Source organism: Triturus cristatus, chromosome 9, assembly GCF_964204655.1.
Source record: "Triturus cristatus chromosome 9, aTriCri1.1, whole genome shotgun sequence".
NCBI lineage: Eukaryota > Metazoa > Chordata > Amphibia > Caudata > Salamandridae > Triturus > Triturus cristatus.
In genome coordinates, this window is record NC_140592.1 from 712,822,696 (window position 1) to 712,848,624 (window position 25,929).

The following is a 25,929-nucleotide window of genomic DNA, read 5'->3' on the forward strand; positions in this document are numbered from 1 at the left end:
ACATCGCAGCTTCGCTTCTTGGAACCAATGTATCATCTTGCCTGAGCGATTCATCTTCTGAGCGGGACCTCGCTACACTCCGTAAAGCAGGATTTAAAATACTCTTTTTCAGTGGGCTTACCTGGGTCCTTGTAGCCGGTCCATGCTCCCATCACGGTCGGCCTGAACATGTGGCTTTGTCCCAGTCTGGCGCGACCAGATATCCATAGTTGCCTCTTTGGGCTTTTTGGTGCTATTTTTACTGAAATATTTAAACTTGCATATCTCTAGTTCTACTGATTGGATTTTTGCCGGTTTGATCTTGATTTCTTAATTTCTCCATTTTTTTTATCTGGTGTGGCATCTTTTTTGTGTGGTGTTTTCCACTGTATTACTCTTTGAAGTGCTGCACAAATACTTTGCACATTGCCTTTAAGTCGGACTGCTCAATGCCAAGCTACTAGAGGGCTGAGCACAGATTATGTTGGGGTTTGCTTGTAACTTCACCTTGACAAGGATTGTGGTTTCAGCTTGAGGAGAGTTTCACGCCCCTCAATTAATCCCCCAATTTCTTACAGGCTGTTTTTAGATTAGTGAAAAAGGTAGTATCAAATTTGCGGCCAATAGTTGTCATGCCGTTACCTATTGTGCTAAAAAAAGTCTCTGCTCATGCCAATTTGACGTCTGAAAATATGTATTAAATAAATGAAATAGTCTGTGAATCATAGAGCTGGGTTACAAGTGCATCCCCGGGAAACTGTAGCATAAAGCTAAAGCACACTAGTACAGAATGGAAATGTATATGTTTTCATACACAGGGATCTAATATACATTGATTTGATTTGAAATATTACTTATTAAGCGCACGAATGCCGTGGCGTCTTGGCGCTGACTGTTACACATGGATAACTAGCGTGAGACTCTGAAGCTTTAAGTTTGAGAGAACAACCAGGTTTTCAGCTCCTTCCTGAACATCATCTGGTTAGGTTGACATCTGATTCCAAAGTTTGGCCACACAGAATGACAACATACGACCCCCCCATCTTGCCTTGCGTATTTTTGGAATACAAACAAAGCCCTTCGTAGAGGATCTAAGAGATCTAGCTGGAGAGTACATTGTAAAAAGTTTCCGCACCTCCCCAGATATTCCTCCATAGAGGGTCATGTGTACTATACAAAGAGCCTTAAAATTGGCTCTTTGCTGGACGGGAAGCCAATGTAAAGCTCTAATAGCCTCTGATGTGGGGCGTCCCTTGGGGATGTTCATGAGCAGTCTGGCAGCAGCGTTTTGCAGTGATTTCAACTTCCTCTCCTGTGCCTTATCAATTCCCACAAAGAGCGCGTTGCAGTAGTCAAGTTTGGATAGAAAAAGTGCCACTACAACGGTTTTTTGAAGTTTGTATGCAATAAACGGGAACATTTTCCTCAATATTTTTAGGAGAAAGAAACAGGAGGAAGTTAGCTGGTTAACTTTAGCTGACAGATTAAGCTGCTCATCCAGAATCACCCCCAAGTTCTTAACCTTGGTACCTGGACTAGGACAGACTTCCGCCTCCATAGGCCACCAGTTGTCATTCCATAGCAGAGGACATCATCTCATGCAACTGAAACAAAACGTGTGCAGATGCAGAAACTGAAAAATGAAAACTTTCAGAGCTGACCAAAGAATTCAAGGATTGTGTGGCTAATTCAAGCTGCTCTGCAGAAGGTGACGATTTGTTATTTTGAAGAAAATCGGCCTGGGTCTTATGGGAGGCCTTCAAGACTGTGGTTAGAAGCCAGGGGGTTTCTTTGATCACCAGACTCAAAAAAGAAAACCAGAAACTGTTGGAAGACAAAGAAGGAGAAATCCAAAAATTAGTCTGAACTGCTACTGCAGATCAAACAGATATACAACATAGGCTATGAATTAAACAAAAAGAATATACAGATATTGCTGATATGCGGCAAAAGCCAAACACCTAGCGACCCTACATCGCTTGTACGAGGTGGGGGACAGAGCTGGCAAGATCCTGGCACAGTTGAACAAGAGAGAAGAAGCTTTCCTAAGGGTATTTGAGATCACTCTAGATGGGGGGGGGGGGGAAGTGAGGGATTAGCAGGGAATAGCAGATGCCTTCGCAACTTACTATAGGCAATTATATACACCATCTGCTCGCTCACCCAAAATGAAGCGATTGAACTATTAGCAACTCTGGATATGCCCTCACTGGAGGCAGTGGTCAAGGATCATTTAGAATCAGACCTTACAGACTGTGAAGTACTGCAGGCTAGCCGATCATTAAAAGCCAGGAAAGCAATGGGCCCGAGCAGCTTACCGATTGAACTATACAAATTGACAGAGTCCAAAACTGCCACATACTTAGTGAAGATGTACCAGGAAAGTCTTAAAATCTGGAAATTACCCGAAAACCAAAGGCTTGCAAATATAGTAGTGATACACAAGACCGGGAAACCACCGGGGAGTTGTGCGTCTTACAGACCAATATCCATGCTAAACGCAGAGGTCAATATTTTAGCGAAAGTGTTGGCAACCCAATTGGTTCCAATGCTACGCAAGTTAATCCACCCCGACCAATCAGGCTTTATGCCTGGTAGAAATACCGCACTTAACTTGCGGCGTCTTCAGGAAGTACTGGGGAGAGCTGACAGCATTCGAGAAGAGGCGGTTGTGGTGTCCTTGGGTGCCAAGATGGTGTTTGATATGATAGAATGGCTCTTCCTGTTCACTGTCCTCGAGAGACTAGGGTTTGGGGTAAGTTCTGAGCATGGGTCCGACTGCTATATGCGGAACCTTTAGCACAAGTGATGGTAAATGGGAGGGCGTTAGGCTGTTGTTAAATTACAAAGAATGATGAGACATGGATGTCCCCTTTCTCCTTGATATTTGCGCTGGTCCTGGAGCCACTAGCGGTGTTGATACGGGGTGACCCGCTTATTAGGGGACTTAGATGGACTGCAGATTAGGAGAATCGGATCTCCCTTTATGCAGACGACATCCTTCTCTACTTGGCTAAACCCTACTCCACCCTACACAGGGTGCTCCATATCTTTATCCTGTATCAAAATTACTCTGGTTACACCATAAACTGGGATACATTGATGATATACGTCCTCTGTGGCCCAAGAATGAAACTTCCCAGAACGTGCACAGCAAGAGTTGCAACAGAAGGATTCCAATATCTGGGAATTTATGTCACCAGAGACCCCGTGGTCTTTTATGAACGCAACTCAGTCCCCCCATTAAGTCGGCTTTGGGAAGATGTACAACATTGAAGGTCTTTGTCTTTGTCGGTGATAGGCAGGGCCTCCTCATACAAAATGATTGTGCTTCCCCGCTTCTTATACATTTTGCAAAATATGCCCTACTTGGCCTCTCCGACATACTTTTGAGCAGCTGAAGTGGACTATGGACACTCCTCTGGGACGGAGGGACTCCACGAATAGCGTTAAAAAAATTGACTAAGCGATGGTACAATGGAGGGATTGCTCTGCCGGTGCTTCAATATTATTACTGGGCAGCGCAGCTTATAGTGATCAATCAGTGGGTACATACAGCACATGACGACCCAGCCTATAGGATGGATAAACACAATATGTGATCCGGAGGGGGCAAAGGAGGAACATGTGTAGCAAACACCAACATCAAGATCAATCAAGATATGGCATATAGCGTCAGCGGCTCTAGGGTGGAGGGAGAAAATTACCCAAGCCACTCCCCTATGAGATACGGCACAGTTGGGATTTCTAGCAAACCACCCAGGTTTTGATAAATGGGACCTTATTGGCCTCTCAAGGGTAGGTGACATGTGGGTGAACCTCTAAAGGGACTACGAGTTGGTGTCGTAAAAAAACCTACCAATATAGCCACATAAGGAATGATCTACAACTTGCCATTCCAAAGGGTACCGATCTCCCAGTCACCTCCCCTCTAGAGGATAGGTTGCTAGATGACTATCTGAAAAAAAAGCAATATCTGTAACTTATTGAAAAATACTAAACAATTACCCTGACATCTTGGAGAAAGTGTGGGTCAAATGTGTGGAAGATCTGGGGGACCTGAGTGATGAGGAGTGGCTAGAGGCGCTTGCGTCCCCTTGGGAGGTGGCCATACGGTCACAATTCAGATTGGTCGGACTAAAGATCCTACACAGGACAAATTATACATGCACAACACTAGTAAAAATGGGCAAACTAGAGTCAACACAATGTCCTAGGAACTGCAGCCAGGAGGGCACATGTTTACACCTGTGGGTGAATTGCCCAATGATTCAGACGTGCTGGAAGGCGATTGTTACACGTTTGATGATATTGTGTGGGGAATAGGCGGAGGCTTCTCCTCAATGGTGTTTATTAAATATTTGGGAGACAACAAATCTAAGAGCCGGGCAACGACTGTGGGTCACATTAGGCCTCATGGTGGCCAAACGTAACATAGCTAGAAAATGAGGATGGAGATGGGGCCCACATCCCGGGATTTGGAAACCAACATGGATTAGTGCATGCAGGCAGAGAAGGTGGTTTACGAAGGGAGAGGTTGCTCACACAAATAGACAAAAATTCGGGGTGGGGGGGGGGGGGGGGGGTGGCGCTGGAATGAAAGTAGAGGGATGCTCTGTCAGCCGGTTGGAAGACCTCCCAGTTTGGAAGGGACTGAAGATTACGAACAATAGCAATATTGTTGAGATCTGAAAAGGGGTAAATGGGTGAGCACCGCATCAAAACTTGGAGATAAATGTCTTGATATTTATAAGACATGTAATTGTGATCTGACGCTGGGTGCGATAAACACTGCTGTCAAGTGTCCTTTTGTCCTTTTTATTTTTCCTTTTACAATAAAAAGATGCTAAAAAAAAGAATTGTGTGGCTAAGGTGCTAGACATGAGAGACAGGTTTACATGTCAGAGATGGGCAGAACTTAGCAGAATCAGTTAGCAATGAATGAAACAATTAAAGCAGTTGTGCTAGGCAATATTTTCAGTTCTAAAATCGCCAAATCTAACCTTTGAACTTTAGGCACCCAAATGATGACACCTAAGCAGTAATGTTATATTCTTCTTGCATGTTGCATAAAATGTGCAGAGTAAAATCCCTGGTTGACACCCTCTGACAACTGATATTACTGAAGGGGAGACAAGAATTTGCACAGTAATACTGATCACGAGAGAGTCTAAAAGGTAGCCCCCATTCATGCCTTGGAAATAAGAGTGCTCTCCCATTTACAGAGCCGTACCCCATGAAAATGAGAGAATTCACTTTGCGCATGCTCATACTCCTAGTAAGGCAGCATTTAAATGTGAAAGGAGGACCGGAGGAGGAAATATAGACACCGATTACCCATGGAGAATGACCTTCACAACAAGGTTGTTACACCGCGGTATGTTTACATTGCGGGCATTACAACGCAAGTCGTTAAAACGACTTGCACTGGATGGCTCTCTAAGCTAAGGAATAGTATGATTTACTATTCCAACACCTTCCCTACTGTAACGTAGGCTGGAGTTGGAATAGTAAATCATACTATTCCTAAGTCCAGCACCCTCCAGCGCAAGTCGTTGTAACGAATGCAATGTAAAATACCGCGTTGCGAATGTATGCGTTGTAACGTCATACATTCATCACCCATACAGCACCAACATCCTAGTGTGACTGTGGGCTGCCCTTCAAAACCCTCCCTTCACATGGGTGCATTCGCATCCAATGGCTGGCCATCAGAGACGTTTTAAGGAATGGGCAAAGTGGGCAATTTCCCAGGGCCCTCACCTTCCATGGGGCCCACAGGCGAAGGAAATTTGATCTCTCTTTCTAGCTCACCTCTGTCTTTTTCTATATCTGAACCTCTCTTCTTCTCTCGGAGTACCTCTACCTCGGTCTCTTTGCCCAGTGTCATCTTAAGAATGTTTTGGGTCCCCAAAAAGGAATACTTCAACTGCTTTTGTGCGAAACCCATTTCCAAAGGTTTGTTTGGCATCGAACAGGCTACAATTAGCACAAACGTAGGTAATAAAATTCAAAGTTTTTACAAACAGGGGCACCGAAATATATTTTTGACTCGGGGCCCCAAAAATTCTTTAAGACAACACTGCTGGCCACAGGGGCACTGAGTCTGTGAGTACTTTTTAGACTGTGCACACAGTTCATTGGCACCCACAGCTCAGTCTCTGAGGGAGCTTGAGGGCCTCCAGAGGGTGAGGATCAGTCAAGGCCTGCACCCTTCCTAACCCTAAGTTACTCCTAAAACATAAGGACTTGGGTAAACATGGCGCTCTCCTGTATGATCTCCCATATCCCCCCTTTCAAAGGAGGCGATGCATTGGGAAGCACACTCTTCTGTCTATGGTGTTATTGACGACCACCATAACTGAGTAGGCACTCCATAACAATATCAGAATTAGTGGCGATACCACCTCTTGTCTGAACCAAGGACATTGTTTGTAGGTTTTAAATGGGAATTACAGTCTCCAGTGCACTACAGTGTAATAAATGGAATTACATGGGCACCGCAGAAGGAAGAAAATAGACCCCCAAGATCGACACATCTATAGAACCCCTGATCACCCTGCTTCTTTGCTAAAAGCCTTCATGTCACAGCTGGTTCTATGTCACTCTCAAAGTGTCGACCAGAAAGTACAGAATTCGATTTTAGCCCTTGCTTGAGAGGTACGAATGTGCTGCTCAAGCTTCACGTGTCGGTGGGTGATGTATTTAAGAATCCATTGTTTCTAGGATTTTTTTGTACCTAATCAATTTGCGGAATTTGTCCTGGTCGGGCTGATAGTATAAACGTGACTTTCCTCTTCAACATTCCTAATTCAGTAGCCCACATGTTTCATTGTTTCCTTGCAGGTGATGAATATTCATGAGCTTTCGTGTCGGGTGTGTGCCGTTAATTACATACTAGTCAATGTGGCAGCGGTGCTATAAAACCTCTTTCGAGGCACACACATTTACCAGCACTTGGACAGCCCGGCACCTTCTCTGCCAACAATCCTCAGACTCACAGGACGGTAAGTGCTTGAATGCGCGCTCTTTATTTGCAGAGGGTAGGGTGGCTGCCATGTTGGGATTTGAAGCTGCTGTAAGATCGCGACTGTTTTTAATTTTCAACAAACTACATTTGGAATGTGTACTATTGAATTTTCCTGAGAGTGTGAGTAAAACGCCCTTTCTCTTATAATCTGTAATATTTATAGATGCACGTGCTATTTAAGTGTTTGAGGGATATTCATATGAATTTTTATTCCAAGGTTTTTTAAACCCGGTGAAAGTAGTTCATATCAATCTCTCGGGTAGGATTAGTTCAGAGCTAGGAGTGTGTCTAGAAAAGTGACCAGTGAACTATATACTCAGTGTCCGTAAAGACATGAAGGGGAATCTAAGAAAGTCGGCAGGTTCTCAGTGTACCCTAGTGTCTCAACCCTGAAGCAGCAGGATACAGACAATTCTTTCCCACGGTTTGAGGTGGTTTGTATTCTAACCGAGTCAGTCATTTCATTTCATTTTGGTACTTTATTTCGGTCATAGACCATTAAAGTAACAATTCTTCAGTGGAAGTACAAATACATCATACCATAAAAAGATAAAAAACAATTCAGGATGTGTTACATACTCAGTAATAGCACTAGATTGATAAAAACAGTAAAACCAAACAGTACAATGTTATACTTTGATATCTAGAGTCAAAAAACAATTTATTTAAGATGGATGAATTATGAACTCAAAAACAGCACCAGTTAAGTAAAAACAATTAAACCGTACCATACATTAAAGTACATTTGTGACTGACCAGTCAGAGGCCTAGGTACTGCCTACCAAGGGTCCGCCAGGTTGTTTGAAATGGGGCCAGAGAGGATTTTGCTTCGAATGGGTCATATACTCTCGAGATACTTGCCTACAGAGAAACTTTAACAGAGGACGTATCTGCTCTACAGATCCTCGAAGCTGTCTTATACTGGCGGGCTCCTAGATAGCGACGTAGGGGAGCTAGCCAGTTTTTCAGCTGTTTGTAGTTAGGGCAAAAAAACAGGAGATGATCGGACGTTTCTTCACCCTAGCCACATAAAGGACACATTTTGGATCCACCTTGGTCAGGTTTCCATTTGAATGTGAGTGTAGCAAGAGGGAGTGAACCTAGCCTGAACCTTAAATAAAGTGCTATCATTAATAGAGGATCTGTCTCATCCATGTAATTCTCAAACAGTGGTACTAGCTTGAACTCAAGGAAGCTTTCAGTCAGGTGCCCCAGGCCTATCTGGTTACATAATTTAACCTCCTTGATCTCCCAGCTTGGATCTAGTCAATACTCATGCAAACCCCTGGAGCTGAGAAGCTGCTTCACATAAGCCAATCACCGGATTTTTCGTCCAGCCCTATGATCTGTTCAAGACATCATTAAACCTACCCTGTAGTGTTCCAATTCAGGAGTGGATCATACACAACACCAATAAAGGATTGGCTTTAGGCTGGTTACGGACACTATAGACCATAACCTTAAGTCTGGCTTAAAGGCTAATGGAGTACTTAGGGGTAATTTGAGGGTGTCTCTCAGCAAATTATTCTCAGCTTTTTCCATGCCATTTAGATTTCTTTGGCCCCAGAGCTCTGCACCAAATGTAGCAGCAGCCACGGCTTGGGCCCTCCAGACTTCAAGATGGGTGGAGACTGGGTGCAAGTTTGTCTTACTTGCAAATTTGAAAGAGCGTTTTTTACAAAGTAGTTTACCCAGGTGTTGCAGCTGGATAAGCGTATGCCAAGATAGTCAAAGTCTGACACTCACTTTAGTTCCACCCCCTCAAGGGGTATATTCCCTCTAAAGCCTCTGTAGGGGTGGATGGCCATAAACTTAGTTTTGCTTTCATTGGTTGCTAGGCCATGGTCTGAGTAAACTAAATTGAAGTTATTCAGGAGAGTCTCCAGGCCTTTGGGATCTTAAATGCCAACAATGTATCATCTGTGAACAACAAAGCTGGTTTCTTGGTTCCTCCTAGTACCGGGCAATTATTGTCACAGGCCAGTAGATAGTCAATACAATCATTACCGAACAGCAAAAGCAGCATGGGAGCAAGTCCACAGCCTTGCCTTACCCGCTTATCTATCCCAAAATCATCAGTGATTCCCCATTGGCCTCTCTACGGATTTGGGCAGAATTAACTTCAGTGGAGCTAAATAATGATATTAAGAAGGGGGCCAGGGAGTCCCAGGTCTCTAAGAATTCTCTAGGGACCATGTCGAATGCCGCCTTAAGGTCAACAAAAGCGATATAAAGACTGTCCCCATATAAGTCGACCTCCTTCCAACTTATTAGTTGGAACCTGAAAATCTGGTCGACCATACTAGTTTCGGTGTGGAATCCGGCTTGAAATGATGTCAGAATCTTGGTTTCATGGATCTAGAGTAACAATCGGTGTAGTATTAGCTTATTTGTTTTTACGTGAGTCAATGAGACTAATTGGGAGATACTTTGCCGGGTCTGTCTTTGGGCCTTTTTTGTGGATAGAGTTTATTTCTGCACCTTTCCAAGATGTAGGAATGTCTGCTCCCACCATGATAGCGTTAGCGACAAGGGTGAGGCATGGTGAACAAATAGTGGATTCAGAGATTAACAGGCCCACCGGAATTCAATGCTGCCAAGGGGCTTTCCCAGATGTCTGCGATTTAATGGCATTACAGATTTCCAACAGTGTGAAAAATTCTTCATATCTGGAGGTGTCAGAGTTGTAGACAATGAAACCGAGGATTGTGGCTGGTAAGGGGCCATAGTTATCATGCGTCTCCAGATTTGGGTGGGAGGGGGAAGTGGAGTATAGGGTTTTAAAGTGGGTTACCCAGTCCTGGGGAACAATGCTAGATTCAGGTTTCACCCTCACTGTCTTGGAGCCTTGTGAGATGACATGCCAGAAGGCTGCCTGATTCCCTGAATACACAGCGGTCAACATTTCGATCCAAATGGCCATATCCCAGTTTGATTTAGCAAAAAAAAATTTTGACTGCTTTGTAGCTGGCTCTATCAGACTGGATGTTGTTTGGCAGCCCTCCCTTGATGGCACAGAGATGGTGGCTCTTTGCTAGTCTCCAAATTCTGTTAAACCGCGAGTGTGATGCAGTCACAGTAGAGTTCTTATTTGAGTAGGGTTTAGTAAAAAAGCCTGATTCTTAACTCCTCGAACCATTTACCATGGATGTCCATTACCCTATCGGAAGGCACATCAGGATGAGCTAATAGGAGCAAGAAGGGGGGGCCAGGCCCTAGTATATGTGGGCAAATGTACTCTCATTATTCAATACAGTCTCCCATCTTACCTTCCTTCAAGGTAATCAAGGGGCCCTATTTGCCCTGTCCGTATTGTCATGCAGTGTAAGAAACAGAGGAAAATGTAGGATCTCCATATCTATATTGAGTTCCCAGAATCGGAGATCCACAGTAATATAATCAATACAACTCTGGCTGAAATTTCTTTTAAAGTTGGGTGCCTCTCTACATAGGATTTCACTCTGCCATTGAAGGCCCTCAGATGACAACATATACAGAGGTCCAGCAACTGCAGGGCTATCTTTGAGGTGAACTTTAGACAAGGACCCGCACTCTGGGGAATGCCCCAGTACTGATCTTCGTCACCGGTTAATTCCCTTTAGAGGGTGGTATGTTCAAAACGTGTTAAAACTCCCGGCTACAATTACTATTACCTCTCACTTGGATTTTGAGTTAGTAATATCACTCAGTTCGTCCACAATAGAAGACTATGCTTATTTGGGAATGCTCCTGCTATAAACATTAAAAAAGCACTAGCGTTACATTTTCCTGAAGGGCAACCTCGAGGCCAAGTAGATCCGGTGAATCGATTGGCAGTTGCTTAACGTGGTATCCCGGAGAGATCTTAACCCATGTGGATAAACCGCCTGAGAGTCTACCGGGTTTGGGTTTGCGAGCAGGCACATACAATGTCTAATATGCTTGTCTATGGGTTGGGACAACCTCCCAGGACTCTTTAAACATAATAATATTGGCTGTGTATATAAAGGGCCCTGAGTCCCCCTGGGCAAACTTACTCCCCAGTGCCGCAATGTTCCAAGATATGATACAAAAATCATTAGACTTGCACGTCTAGAGAGTAGAAAAATTGTTCACTGTGCAAGATGCAAGAACTAGTTGGAGGAACCTACACTTGGGGCTGCTCTCGGTCATGACTACCATTTGATGAAGGATTCACAGGACAATCCAGTCAATCCACACAAGAAAGAGAAGATATGGTTTGAGGGTGCTCCTGGCTCTGCAGCAGGGGGACCCTTGTTTTCAACGGTATCTGGGGGTTATTGGGGGTAGAGGTTCATGCCTGTAATGACAATAGACCATTCACAAAAGCATAATGTGAGAAATGTAAACTAATGCAGTCAAAGGAGTCAGAGTGTGAAATACGACTCGCACTAATTGTGTCAGAATGTATTACAGTGTAGCATTTCCTCACGTCTCTAATCCAGTGCATCACTTTATTTATCATGGAAGCGTCATCTTCTTCGACACACAAGGGCAACTTGGCATACCAGTTATATATAACATACAACTGTGGTAAAAAGTGTTATGGTTAGTATTAGACAATAGACAATTGGACACTAGGGTGAGGCAGTATAGGTGTAGGAGTAAAATCAGGGTAAAGTAATGGAACCTGGTTATGTGAATCCTTGCAACCGTCAACCTGGCTTGTCGATGGGTTTTCACAGTGATGGTATTTCGGCGAGGATTGTAACTCATCACCTAGGGCCTTAATCTCAGCCCTTAAAGAATTAATGACTTCCCATAGTTCTTTGATTTGGGCACAGGTGTCATCCGCTACATCTTACCATTGTGGGGGAATCAGGAAGCGCTCCGGAGTCATTTGGCGGCATATCATTAGAAACAGTTTGCAGCTACACAGTGCTGCAAGCCCAATCGCACAGCTTTACTTTAAAGAGTCAACTGACAACTTGTTCATTTTCATCATGTTTATTCCACATTATTCCAATTTAATCCAATTTAACTTTCTTAATCACGATGACGCTGACCGAAGGCCCATTTGCTTCACATGAGGCAGTTGTGCCCATCCAGGCCTCTTACCACATCACGTATGGACTCTAATTAATATTTACAGCTTAAAATCTCATTCCCAATGCATTTCGGGCTATTTTTATGCCCTTCGTCAGGGGTGCCTGTTTGAATCTAAAAATAACATAAAAACCCATGTTAATCTTCTGTTTTTCAACACTATCATGACTTCACTTGTATACATTCATCCATGGTGCAATCGATACAATCGATACATAGAACATAACACTACCCAATTCCCACTGAATGGTTTCAAAAAATAAAAAAACAAAATAGTTTCAAAAATGACAAAACAAACAATCAAACAAGGCATATCATTAGAGGCCAAAACAGAAAAATGATTAGAGCATGTAACCACAGGTTCTAGTGGAATATGAGATTTTGATGAATTAGAAGAAATACACAACAGAGAACTGCTGATAGTGGACTCGCCTGGGAATTTCTTATTGAGCTAATTGCCATGAAAGGAGACCATTTGCACTTTCCAACTTTTTAGAACTACCGGGCAATTTGTGTCCACCAGAAGCATCAGGTTGAAGGAAATGATATTCCTCCTCTACAAGATGGTCTATACCTTGTAGGGTACTGCTGTGGGATGGACAGGCTACTGCTTATTCCCTGGTTGATTCACCAGTGAGTTTTTCGGTGCTTTTCCTTTTCCCCAAAGGTCGACAGGTTAAATATCACTCTCTAGGTATTTCAACTAAATAGTCATACTACATATAACAGCCATCCCTCCAACAACCACAAACAGTTGGCCAGGCTACAAGCTTACGTGGGAAAACCACGAGGGGTTAATATTATTTTAAATGCCTCATACCGCTTGGCTCGGTGGAGGAGACTATTCGATGATGAGTATTGGATCTGGTCTTTGGCATACAAGGTCTCGGTCTGAAAGGACAACCAAACAGGCACCAAAAAAGTCAGTAGATATATGTTCGTAAGAGTTGACATTATTTAGAATGGGGATTTGCAATTCGGCCACAAGACCAAGGGGGGTGGCCTGCCCCTCCTCTTCGTGGCAGAGGCAGGGTTCCCCGAAAACGTTAATTCGATTGTCATGGTGATTTCCTGTCTGCAAGTCTGCAAACAAAATGCTACTAAATATTATTAGGTAAAAAATGGACATAGTGGTTTGGTAGGTGGGTTGACATTCATAGCAAAATAAACAGAGAAATTATGAAAAGATTAAAATAAGGGAAAGACACAGAGAGGGTGGAATAAAAAGGTGAGCATGAGAAAGAATAGTAAGAAAGAACAAAATAAGGATGAGAGACATAAACATGGGTAGATGGAATGAGAGAGGAAAGAGCTGGTGTTCAAAGGAAGGTTGCAAGAAAGGAAGTAAATGTTGAAAGATATAATGAAGAAAAGGTGAAAAGTAGGATGGAAGGGTGAAAGACTGAATGGATGGAAGCATGAAAGATTGGGTAGATGGAAGGACACAAGGATAGATGGAAGAGTGAAAAGATCAACATATAAAAGGGGAAATGGGAATGTTGAAGAATGGGCAGATGGGAAAGATTGTAAAGAACGATGGTGAAAGGAAGGAAGGCAGGATGGATGGATGGATGGATGGATGATTGGATTAATATATAAATGGGGAAAGCATGAATTGATGAATTGACGGAAGGAGGATAAGGTAAACAAAATTCTCCTAAGGGCAGGTTTACTCACTTGGCATGCTGGTTGTGATCAGAGTTATGGTTAAAGTGGAGGTATTTTCATTTTCTACCTCCTCCCTGGAACCTACCTCCACAATATTTTGGCAGTAGATGTTTTTTGTTACAACATTCTTGCAGCATGATATTTCTTTGGTCGATATTCTGACATACAAGTGAAAGGAAAAGTGAGCAAGAAAAGTAAAGCAAGCTAATGAGTGAAAGAAAGAGTCAGATTGCAGCATAAAACAGGGAAAGAAGCACTGACAACAAAGAAAACTAGTTCAAGGCAGTCAGGAGTGAGGTGGCAAGGGAGAAAAATAGAAAGAAAGAGTGGAATTGAGATGAACAAAATATGTCAAACAAAGTTCTGCATTTGGGATTATCAAACTAATTAATCCGAACTGTTCTGCAGGTCGGCCAACAAGAAGAACGGCCAATCATCGGCTCATAAGGACATCCTTGGTGTGCTGTGGGATTGAATACGAAGAAAACCAACAAGCAACAGAGTCATGGCCCAAGACAGAGTGCACCAGGACTGCCAGGTAAATAGACAGATGTAAAAAACATAGAAACATAAAAAAATATCAATATGGAATCAATAAGGGCTTCTACTATATTTGAAAGAGAAGATTGGAAGTTTGGTTCGCTTTCACTTCTAGAACATTCTTTCTTGGATGTGCAAGCACATATGCAATGCTCACAAATGCTACTATGAAACACAAAGAGGACCTGTGGTACAGCATGAGCACACACACATATCTCAATGGAAAATTCAACTCATTCTTTACTGTCTTTTTTAATTAGCATTTGTATAGTGCACCATTATTGAGGCTTCGTAGCGCATTTCATGGTTAAAGGCAGCATCCAGGCACGCCTACCACAGCTCCCTGCTGGTACAAAGCAGACCCAAAGCTGCTCAATGCCCAGCTTGAACTCAGTTCTAATGCAATCACTGTCTTATGTCTGCACAGGACACATCAGTCAAGAGTTGCTGTTGCTGTGCCACTCAGTGTTTCAGTGAGTATTTGGTTATTTTACTGCATTTGAGTTAACTAAGTTTATCATTTTATTCTGGGACTTTCTTGGTGTTGGAGAGTTCTTGGTGTTTGATGGTTGCGTTCCTCTGGAAATGAAAATCATTTTATTCAGAAAAATAAGTTTCCAGTCACTGCTTTTCTCACAAATTCACATGAATTAGTTACACCTTTATGCCTAGTCACTGCTGAGCTTTTCCATGAATGGATCACCGATGGAGACTTCACCCTCATCTCCATTCATGCCTTGACATACCATCCGGCACAAACATCTTCACAAATGACAGGTCATTGCAGTCTCCAGGTCCCTGTGGTTTGGAGACCTGGAGTCGTATTACAAGAGTGCCTTAGGGGTGCAAAGGGCATGTGCACCAGCTTTGTGCACCCGCGAGACACTTTGGTATTACAGAAGAGCCCTCAGATGCTTCTACGGCCCAGTCTGTATTACAGATAGCTCTGGCGCACGTGGAACATCAGCGCTATCATCAGAGGGTGTTTCCTCATTTGCACAGAGGCGTGAGCCCATGCATTTTGCCTCTGCGCCTTCGCCCTATTTTGGATGCAGACATGACTTCAGGAGGCGCCTGCTAAAGGCAGCCTTCTAGTGGGGAGAAAGGGGGTCCCATGGACCTCACAGACATCCCCTTGTGGGCGGGTGCAGTCACTCACTGCATCAGTGGCGTAACGAAAGCTGAAGGGGTCCCCCTGCAAGGTACACAGAGGGGCCCCCACTCCGGATTTAATCTGGAGCTCTCCAGCGTGAGTAGAGTGCTGAGGGGGATCCGTGCAGCTGGGGGCCCCTCTGCACTGCGGGGGATGTGGGGGCCTGTCTTATGCCCCTGCACTGCATCCACCTGCAAGGGGATTTCTCACCCCTCTTGAATGTGCAAGCAGGTGCCACCTGCACAGTGAAACAGAGAGCAGCTTTGAAACAACTGTGCCGTATTGATCTGGAATGCGCTGTCCCCAGGGCAGCACTGGTTCGTGGCTGCCCTAGGGGCAGAGCATTCATGGTAATATTGCGCTCTTTCCCTGTTTGCACACGGCGCAACTATTTAAAGATGCACCATTGCACAAAGAGGGAAAGCCACCATATTTGTTACACGGCTCCAGATGTACTATAGGCTGAATCGCAATGCAGTTGATGTTTGTACACACCGAACACCATGTTACCATACCTTCCTTTTCGACTGTGATAGAGATATTACTCTTGAACGCAAACATTCAGTAGGATTTGCAGAATCCTGTCCTATTAACATCAATGATGCAGGTTTCTGTCTGCGAATGGTGCAGAATGGTAGGGATGGAGGACTGCAAAGGGCAGCGGACCTCATCCCTGCCTTTGCATTCTTAAACAACATTTTATTTTATCATTCCACTTCCTGTGCTTTAAAGGAACAAGAACTGCAATCAAAAAATAGAATACGCATTTGGCAAATGCATTGCTGGGTTCATGCAGCAGTACCTTGGAACTCTGGCGGATCCCCATTCCCAATAGCCCACATTTGCAAAGTGGAAGCTGTCCCTCAGACACTACTTCTTCTATGAGAATGGATACCACAGCTTTGGGTATTAGTATTCAATCAATGATTTACAGCAGTTATTTGTTGAAGCTGTGGCCTGGAAAGAAGGTCGTTTTCAGCTGGTTAGCTAGATTTGCTTGAATAGATCACTTACTAAATGATATAAAACGTTTTGAACGTAATGCATAATGGGGTTGGGAGCTACAGAGGAGCCCTGAAGATAGGGATGATGTGGTCACACTGAGGCAGGTGGCTGTATGGAGAATGGCCTTCTTGGGGTGATGGAGGAGTCCACTATGGGCCAGATGTACAAACATTGGGAATATTAATTTCCTAATTGCGATTTCCTGCAAATCGCAATTATTAGATCACTATTCCTAAGGTACGAAACTTGTTGAGTTTCAATTAGCGATTCCTAATGGGTCGTAAATTGACCTACCTCATAAATATTCATGAGATAGGTCGCAGTTTGCGACCCATTAGGAATCATAGCTATCACAGGGATGGTGGCCTACTAGGGTCCGCAGACCACCTTGTCTGTGATTGCTTTTGATCAAAGCAACACTTTTCTTTAAAATGCAGCCGTTTAACTTTCATGAAAAACTGAATGTTTAAAAAGAAAAAAATGAAATGCTTAAAAGTACATTTTTAAGAGTAGGCAGTGGTCTTTGGGACCACTGCCCGCTCTTAAAAAATATTTGTGTTACATTCTCAAAGGGAAAGTGGTCCCAGGGTATTCATTCCTAATTTGAATGGGTTACCACCAACTTTGAATTGGTGGTACAATATTTACGTTTTGTGAACAAAATTTGGTCCCAAAATATTAATACATACCACTGCGAATCACTGTTTGGAAGGGATGCCCTAAACACTCCCCTTCCAAATACCAAATCGCAGAACAATCTTGCGATTCAGTAACAACTTAGAAGAGGGATCTGAGGTTTCGATATATTCGTAGAACGAAAGGCACATATTGAGTCGGATGCCAATACTTGCCTTTAAAGCGCACACAGGTAATGAAACCTAGAGTGAAACATGTGCTGGCAAAAAAGATTTTACATGAGTTCTTAACTTACAAAGTAGAGTAACAGTATGGCATGAACTTATTTTGCAATTGGAAATTATAATTCACTGCTTAAAATAGGAAAGAACAATAAATATGCAAAAAATATGTTTGAAATGAACTAAAAATAAAAATCACTTGCTCTGTGATTTGAAACATGTTTCGCAGAGAACTACAAGAAGTACGGGGCTGAGAATTATAAGACAGGAAGAGATGAGAATTATAGAAATAAGAGGGGTCCGATCGCCCTTTAAATCAGCTCTGGTTTTGATGCTAACCTGTTGTTGGCGAGAAGGTGAGGTGGTTAGGGACGGAACGTTTAATTTGAATGTTGGTTTTTGTTTACTTAACTTTTCTAAATAGCTTCTACCTTTAGTATCACAGATGAGTAGCAGTAGGCATTTCAGAGATTGATATGTTTTCTTCTTTTTCAGAATGTTTCTTGGTCTAATGTCACTTGTTTGGATAGCACTGAGCATCGCTGAGATTGTCATTGGTAAGATCAAAGGATCTCATTGCATCTTTGTACTCCTTCGTCTCCCCTCTACCCTGACATATGCATCCCTTTTTCTATCCTCTTTTCATCCCTTTCTCCAGTTCACCTCATGGGATTAGGAGATACCACCCCTGGAAAGTTTTTTTATGCTGAATGGATACATACTTATAACCTGTTGACTAGTAATGCCTTATTTGGTGTACGTCATGCGATTTGGGATCTACCTCATTAACGAGGACGTGGTTGATCTTTGTGCATCTCTTTTAAGAAAGATTTTGTTAGTACTCGAGCAGAACTGCTGTGACACTTTGGTTTGTGGTAGATCATTAAGTCCATACTACACCCCACCAAGGGGTTGTCTCCGGCAACATTCCCACCTCAACTTCTCCACTCAACTAAGGCATCCTTAATTTCACACTATAAAGGAGCTATCTCTGGAATGTTGGCCATTTGCAATGTTTTCAAACTCAATAAAAACATGTAAAGTAGTCTCAGTTGGAAACAGGCCCAAACAACATCTCTGGATGGTTCTTTTTTAAAATACCTCTTTTGGCCAAAACCCTAATGCTACTCGCCCTTCTACACTTTCTTTTTCTTTTGGAAGAACAGAACTGCAAGCACCAAAATTCACTGAGACAAATGTCTGAGTAGCCAGAAGGGACTCAAATGTTTCCCCACAGTCTAAAGAGAGCTGTCATAGTGAATTAATTGAGTGTCTCTTAAAAATAGTTCTCAACTCTCCGACTGTAATCCAAGGGCAAGAGGTTGAGGGAACCTCTGCCAATATTCAGGATGTGACTCACCTCATGAAATTATTGCAGGTAACTCATCGGAAAGGAATCACATTGGTTTCTGTGTTTAGATTCAACCAACCTAAACATATACTCTATAATTTTCATAGGATAGGATTTCCTTAACATTCTTGCTATGACACTGCTGATAAGCATGAGCTCTTTCATGTCACATTTTTGTGAGAGCTCTGAGGTGTGACTGCGGGTGTTATATAATGCCTCACAACTTACAATTGAGTCAGTAGTATAAGTCATGGATCGTCACGTGATCCCAAAATGATCCGATGAGTTAGAAGGAAAGCAAGTAAAATACAATTAAAATAATAGATTGAAAGAGTTAGCTAGACCATGAAACTGAGCGGTAGGAAGAGAGAGTGAGAATGTAAATGGGAGAAGGAGAGAGTGAGAGACAGGTAGAGAAAGAAAGAGAAAGAGAGGGTCCAATAGAAATGATTGATTGGAAGAGGGCTAGAATGAGAGGAAAAGAACAAAGCAAAGGTGGGGATGAGGATTGGAGAAAGGGAGGAGAAAAGAACGAGAAAAATAAGGTGACAAGGCACAGGTGGTTTAAAAAGAAAACCAGAGTCAAGTCAGGAGGTATGTTAAATCATTTGTTTTTGAGCTAAACTGCTTTAGGACCCCATTTCAAGTTCATGGCTAAATTCTGATCCCTGTGTAAAGTAAGGGATTCTGAGTTGTGTGATAAACATACCCTCACAGTTTTACCTATTGGAATAAATTAAGGAAAATGCCTTTAGAAATGCCAAATTATGTGGAATTGTGTGTGCATACAAAACAGTGATGAATGGAATGCTTTAATTATTCTCAGCCACTGGTAATCACTCAGGCCGCATCCCAATCCATCGTTATTTGGCACACAATGACGACTCAGATTGGACCCAGCTTTATGCAAATCAACCTCGACCCTGCTCCAATAGGAACAGTCCAGCCCGAACTGCGAAGCCAGGTCCTTCCTGAACCGAAACACACACAAACCAGAATTTGGTGTGCTACCATAATAATTGTACATGCTATGTCTCAGTTGCAAGATGAAAACAAGTAGAGGAGGCATTTACCATAACTGGGGTAGTAAATACCTCATCCTAGGGTAATATCATTACCAAGTGCCTTCACTGACCTAACTTGTAATGAGGTCCATAGTCTTTCAACAACAAACCACACAACTGCAAATCCCAGCATGTGCTTAGTGTCCTGGAGATCTGAAGCCATACTGTCTGCATTCTATAACTTTTAATAAGACTAGTTCCTCCTATCAGGCGAGTCTGGAGATTACTGGTAGATGATCAAACTAAATATCAGCCACCCTACTGAAGATTTCTTTGGCAATTTTTCATTGCTCTGTAATGCAACGCCTAATGTAGTTATTTCTCTGATCTGTTGTTTTCATACTTACAGGTTCTGTTTATCTGCATGAATGCCCAGCACAACGCTTCATCCCTATCTACCTCATCGTCAATGGCGTCACTGTCATCGTCATGTCCCTCCTCTCTATTGTGGCTGGACTGAGGCCAAATAAGCTCGTCTATGGCATCCTTGCGCTGTTGAGCCTCTTTTGGTTTGCTTGGCTTATCACAGGTAATACCTCTACTTATGTTGTACAGTCCTAGGGAAAGTTATTATCAAACGATTGGAAGCTATCAATCACAAATTAACTAATGAAATTAGCAGTCCATTTGCAAGATAATTTATAAACACAAATTGCCATCCATAAAATGGTGGATGAAGAAAGGGCTTTAAAATGAAAGCACACAGCACAACAAGCCAGTTACAAGTTAGTGAATGAGCATGAAGTGGTGGGTATATTGATTATCATTATCAGTATACTTACAGATAAAGTGACCTGATAGGCTCCTGTTTCTTAATGGCTAGTTGTACAATGTATTAACATTACCACAAAAAAACCCACCAGGATTTTAATTTTTGGGCAAGGTAAGAAAAGTGATACATTCTATTTCTGAGTAAAAAACTCAGATTTATTGTGTACTTTTTATTTAAGAGCACTTAAAGTGGTTGCTAAAATTGGGCTGGATGTAATTTTTTGAAGCATTGTTTAAAATATGATATATTTGTCCGAAGTCAAATTTCCCGTGTCAGCTTGTTCCATAAATTGATTCTAAATACCTATATTTTCCTGCCTCCAGCTCTCTTATTTTTTATATTTTATTGGCGATATTTGTATTGGGTTGATGTAGCCCCAGAGGTTATCACAGCGCTTTACATGGGCAGATATTTTGTACTGACAGATGCAGCTTTAAAAAAAGGTCTGGTTTACCTACAAATTGGGTGTGGATAGGTAAAATCCATGTGAGAAAAATCATTGACATCTTCATAAACTGATAGGAGGTGTTGTGGATTGGCCAGGAGAGGACTTTGGGCAGGGAGAGAAGTAAATGGAGAAGGCGAAGAGTTTCAGTTCTTTCGTGGAGACAAGGGCAGTGGATTTTGACACCTGTCTGTTTCTCGAATCTTGAAACCCTCATTCAGTTATTATTCATTGGTCTATAAAGGGAGACAGGCACATATTCATTTACCCCTTTGACTAGAATGGATGAACCCAGCATCAATCACAACTCAAATATAAGCACAAGACATGTAGGGCCCGATTCACAGAACTAACTTAAGACAAAATCCTGAACTTACTACCATTTTGGTATTCACAGAAGGCACTTACTCATTTTGGTATTCACAGAAGGCACTTACTCATTTCGGTATTCACAGAAGTTAGGAGTCCCTAACTTTAGGACTCCTAAATGCCTTCTGTGAATACCGAAAGTCTTAAAGTTAGGATTTTTCTCAGTTTAGGAGTAGTAAAGTTAGGACTCCTAACTTTAGGACTCCTAAACTGAGAAAAATCCTAACTTTAAGACTTTCGGTATTCACAGAAAGCATTTAGGAGTCCTAAAATTAGGAGTCCTAACTTTACTACTCCTAAACTGAGAAAAATCCTAACTTTAAGACTTTCGGTATTCACAGAAGGCATTTAGGAGTCCTAAAGTTAGGACTCCTAACTTCTTTGAATAACGAAATGATTAAGTGCCTTCTGTGAATACCAAAATGAGTAAGGCCTTCTGTGAATACCAAAATGGTAGTAAGTTTAGGATTTTGTATTAAGTTAGTTCTGTGAATCGGGCCCGAAGTTTCTCTGCAGTTCCTTGCTGTGGGCGAGCCAGATTTTGCGCAGGGGTCGGAATTCCGAGTTGTATGGAGTTTACATCACCCACTAATTACCAGGGGCAATATAGTCCACACCGTTCATGAAATTTTGGCGAGACAGAATTGACTGATTTAACAGTAGAAAAGTACATTATTTATTATGAGATGCAGATTGTAGTGTGTTAAGCAAGAAGGCCAACGTGATCTACTGAACTAGAGTGGGTTTGTTTTCTTAAAACAATTGGACCAGGTCTATACCATACTGGCTGAACCTTCCAAGCAGCTTTTCCAGCACGGAGATGAAAATTATATTCTAAGAGGTAAACTGGAGTTTACCATCAGTTGTAGGCGGAGCTCTACGATAAAGGGAAAAAATATGTATCCTACTCAAAAAGTATTTCAAACGGAGCCTTACCATACTCACCTCTGATAAAAAGCCATTTTAACATAACAAATAACCTTAAAGTTTCGAAATTTTATCAGTGGGGTCAGAGATGGCCCCAGTGAGTGAAAACACCTGGAGAAGGGACTTCGGAGAGATTTTCTTTAATCTGCGCCACATCTCACTCAGTACCGCTAAGGTGCAACCAGTTTTACTGTAGCCATCCCATAACTGCTTCCTGGGACTTCCTGATTGCGAATAATTTCTCCTCCAAAAAGGTTAATCTGTCTAAATGCATCCTGATTCTTTCTGTTTTTTCCATGGTAAATATTTAAAGTGAAAATGTACACGTATATACTGTGATATTTAATGTTATGGTCTTCTAATCCCCCCCCCCCACTGCATTAGAGGGCTTTGGTCAAATTGTTTCATGTAAATTGAATATACAGTGTCTTCAAGCTTATATTATATAACTGCTTAACTGTAAGATTCATAATTTTATCATTGATATCAATGTACCTTCAGGGGATTACATTTTAAGCCAAGAAAAGGGAGTTATCCACATAACTAGAGTTTTAAGTGACACATGGTGGCTGTTGCACTCATGGGTTTTGTGGGAAAAATGTAGGATTATTTTAAAGGTTGATTTACACAACAGATGGGTCAGCAAGGATCCGAGATCAGTGTGCGTGATATGCTAAATCTCAGTTTTTTCACCCAACAGGGAGCGTCTGGACTTTCCCGCTGTACCCCAACTACACGAACTGCAACAGAACTGTCTACCTATTTACGTTCTCCATCTTGATCATCCAGTGGATCGTCCTGGCGCTGTCTCTCCCCGCGATCATTGTCAAACTTTTCTCCTCTTTCCTCGCTTGTTCTTCTTGTTCCTCTTGCTGTCTTTGTTCTCAGTGCTCCTCTTGCGTTTCCTGTGTTACTAAATGATGAACCTAAGGCCCCAAAATCCTTACATTTTGTTAGAAAACTTGCAGTTCCTTCGACTATTTGCACAACGTTGACTCAAGAAATTGGTTATTTTGTAAATTCATAATTGCTAATAGATGGTTTTTTCTGCACTGTCAATTAGGGACCAACTTTCCTCCTGACTGACACATCATCTAGACACCAGGATGATGGCCCAACCCTATTATTATTAGGCACGTCGTTTAACAATAAGGACCACATGTTAACCAAAGGTGTAGTGTATCCTGATTTTGCACAAAGGCTGGACACATGTAGGGGTCAAAGGTAAAACTTAGCTATGAGAGAGGGTCACTGACAAGCGGCCCATGTATTTCGCCAACGGAAAACATAGCATGAACTCAGCCGCGGCCCGTGCAGGTAAGAGCAGTGGGGCGTTGGGGCCGAGTGGGGGAGTAGAGGTATTTTGAAAGATGAAGACGATGAGAAAATAATTATTTAATTTTCCCTCTTGGTCGTTTGTCGAATCCCCCCCAACTTGGCCCAACCACCCCACCACACTTACCTGCATGGGCTGCAGCTGCATGAACTGTTTTTCCACTTAAGCAATTAACTGTATTTTGAACATCCTAGTGACACAGAACTATTAGATTTACTTGGTTGGATATTGATCCTTTTAGAGGGTATGTATTTCAGCAATTCGGACTGCACTCTTCCTATTGAAGGAGGGTTAATAAAAGATTACCACCTACGGCTCACAACACAGGTTTCTTTCAGATCATTTTGATGACCCTAGACAGCCATCATTTCTGGGAATTGAGAAAATGGAGCCACACTGTTGAAATTGTGTAAGATGGAAGCGTTTGTTGGAAAGAGAAGGCGGCCGAGGTTTACTAAGGCTTCATGCCTGTGCAAGCATCCACAAAGTGGCGCATGCTATTCACTATTCAGAGCAAAATCTATGTTCCAATGGGAAGGTGAATGTTACAGATCACACAAACTGTTTCTTGAAAGTGGCATTACTAGGGTGGATCAACGCAAGCATGCACAGGTTCTGACGCAAAGCCGGCTCTATGAAGCATAGCAAGACCAGGCTTTGCCTAGCAATAGAAGGCTCAAGCAAGGTAAAATCTTTTAGTCTTTTTTTTTTTTTTAAATCATTCCATTCCATATGGGATGCAGCGCACAACACATATCCCATGCACTGGAGCCTTCTGAGTTTGTTTACAAATAGAAATTAGTTCTGGAATGGTATGTCTCCAGCATAAACCCTATGCTAGACAGTGAACACTCACAGATGTACCATGATGCCAGTGCCTTTGAGATTTATCAGATGGAGCAACACAGGTTTAAGGCCATTCTTGGTTGATTCGAAAATAATGTGGGTGCCATGCTCAGCTGGGTGAAAAATGTGTACATCTGGGCCTGCATGTGTATTTCAAATGAGAAAGGTATAAGTATAGATTTAATATTGAAATGAATGTGTCCTTGTGTGATGTAACTGGTGCTGATACCTTCGGGTCAAGTTCGTGCTATATGAAACTTTTTTTTTTTTTTTAAGTAATGAAGTACCTCTAAGGCAAATTGCTGAATGCTATAAGTTATACATTTCTCTATTTAAAACAAGTGCATTTATTTTATATGAGTGATTATTTGGTGCTTCTCCTTTCAGTGTATTATCATAATGTGAAAAGTCAAAATGAAAACATTTGGGCGTCATGGAATCACAGGTGTCTAATGCCTTTGAAACAAGTTAATGACTGACAGATCTTTAGAGGTAGATAAAAAGCATAACGAATAGTTTTTTTTCCACTACGCCACTGCTTCTTACTAATAAGGAACATTTGACTGTTAACACATTCAAAATCATATATGAAGATATGATTATTATTTGTTGTCGTTGTTATTGTGCTTCAATAAAGTAATTTGTTTGGAATCCTGGCATCCTTTAAATAATTTGCGCCTAGATATGAATGGGATGAACAAATATAATTAAAAGATTGTGTTTTACAGACACTGTCGCATTTTTGTTCTTGAATGTTCTTTTGTGTTCTTGGACGTTTTACCTCCTGAGCAGAACACTTGCTAATGTACCAGATATGCCATTGCATTTTTGGAAGTCGATCATTTTTACAAACCATTAATACATATTGTTTAGGTAAACAGAGCATATAAATGCACTCTCCGCTTTATAATATCACCATTTCTTACATAACCCCACTAGCCTTCAAGTGATGGAATTTCCCAAAATGTGATCAGCTTCTTAAGAATCATAGTTAATCATATGTAAATAAGGTAGAAGTATTCTTTATTACATTTCCATTTGGAGTTGGAAGAATAGTTGATGATCATGCAGAGTTGCGTCATCTACTGAGTTGGGCGCAAGGGGTTACAGGCGCTCATATAGAAAGTGCAACAGCAAATATTAATCAGTCCTAAACAAATAGTATCTTAGCGGTGCGTTCAGAAAGGCGAGATGCACCCTGCTTCCCCAACCATCAATCTGAGATTGAAAATGACAATTTACACCGTTCCAAGCACACGCAATTCAGATCAAATCATAGTACAGTACACATGAGTAATGTCAAAAACAATGATATAGACTCAGTATCTTCTTTGGTGTTTTTATTCCACCCACTCCTTTTAGCCAACAACGTTTCGTTGCTTAGGGGTGTCACCCCTACGACTTCCTCAGGGCTAAAAGTAATACAAATGCCAATTTTGTAATACGTGCAGAAGTTACATATTTAAAGAACATAAAGCATGCCTTCTGTTTTGCCTGTGCAAGAAAACAAAAAAATAATGTGCTCCTCATGTGCACTATCT

The 25,929-nt window shown here is 42.0% G+C and overlaps 1 protein-coding gene across 1 annotated transcript; it reads left to right on the forward strand.

Annotated features, from left to right (window-relative positions):
- Positions 1-6,935: 6,935 nt before the first annotated feature.
- LOC146798577 (transmembrane protein 272-like) lies at positions 6,936-25,033 on the forward strand. Its single transcript, XM_085625879.1, has 6 exons — positions 6,936-6,986; positions 14,132-14,261; positions 14,691-14,740; positions 17,774-17,835; positions 20,043-20,222; positions 22,907-25,033. The coding sequence occupies exons 2-6, from the start codon at positions 14,229-14,231 to the stop codon at positions 23,125-23,127; spliced, it is 546 nt and encodes a 181-aa protein (XP_085482005.1). The 5' UTR covers positions 6,936-6,986; positions 14,132-14,228; the 3' UTR covers positions 23,128-25,033.
- Positions 25,034-25,929: the final 896 nt, after the last annotated feature.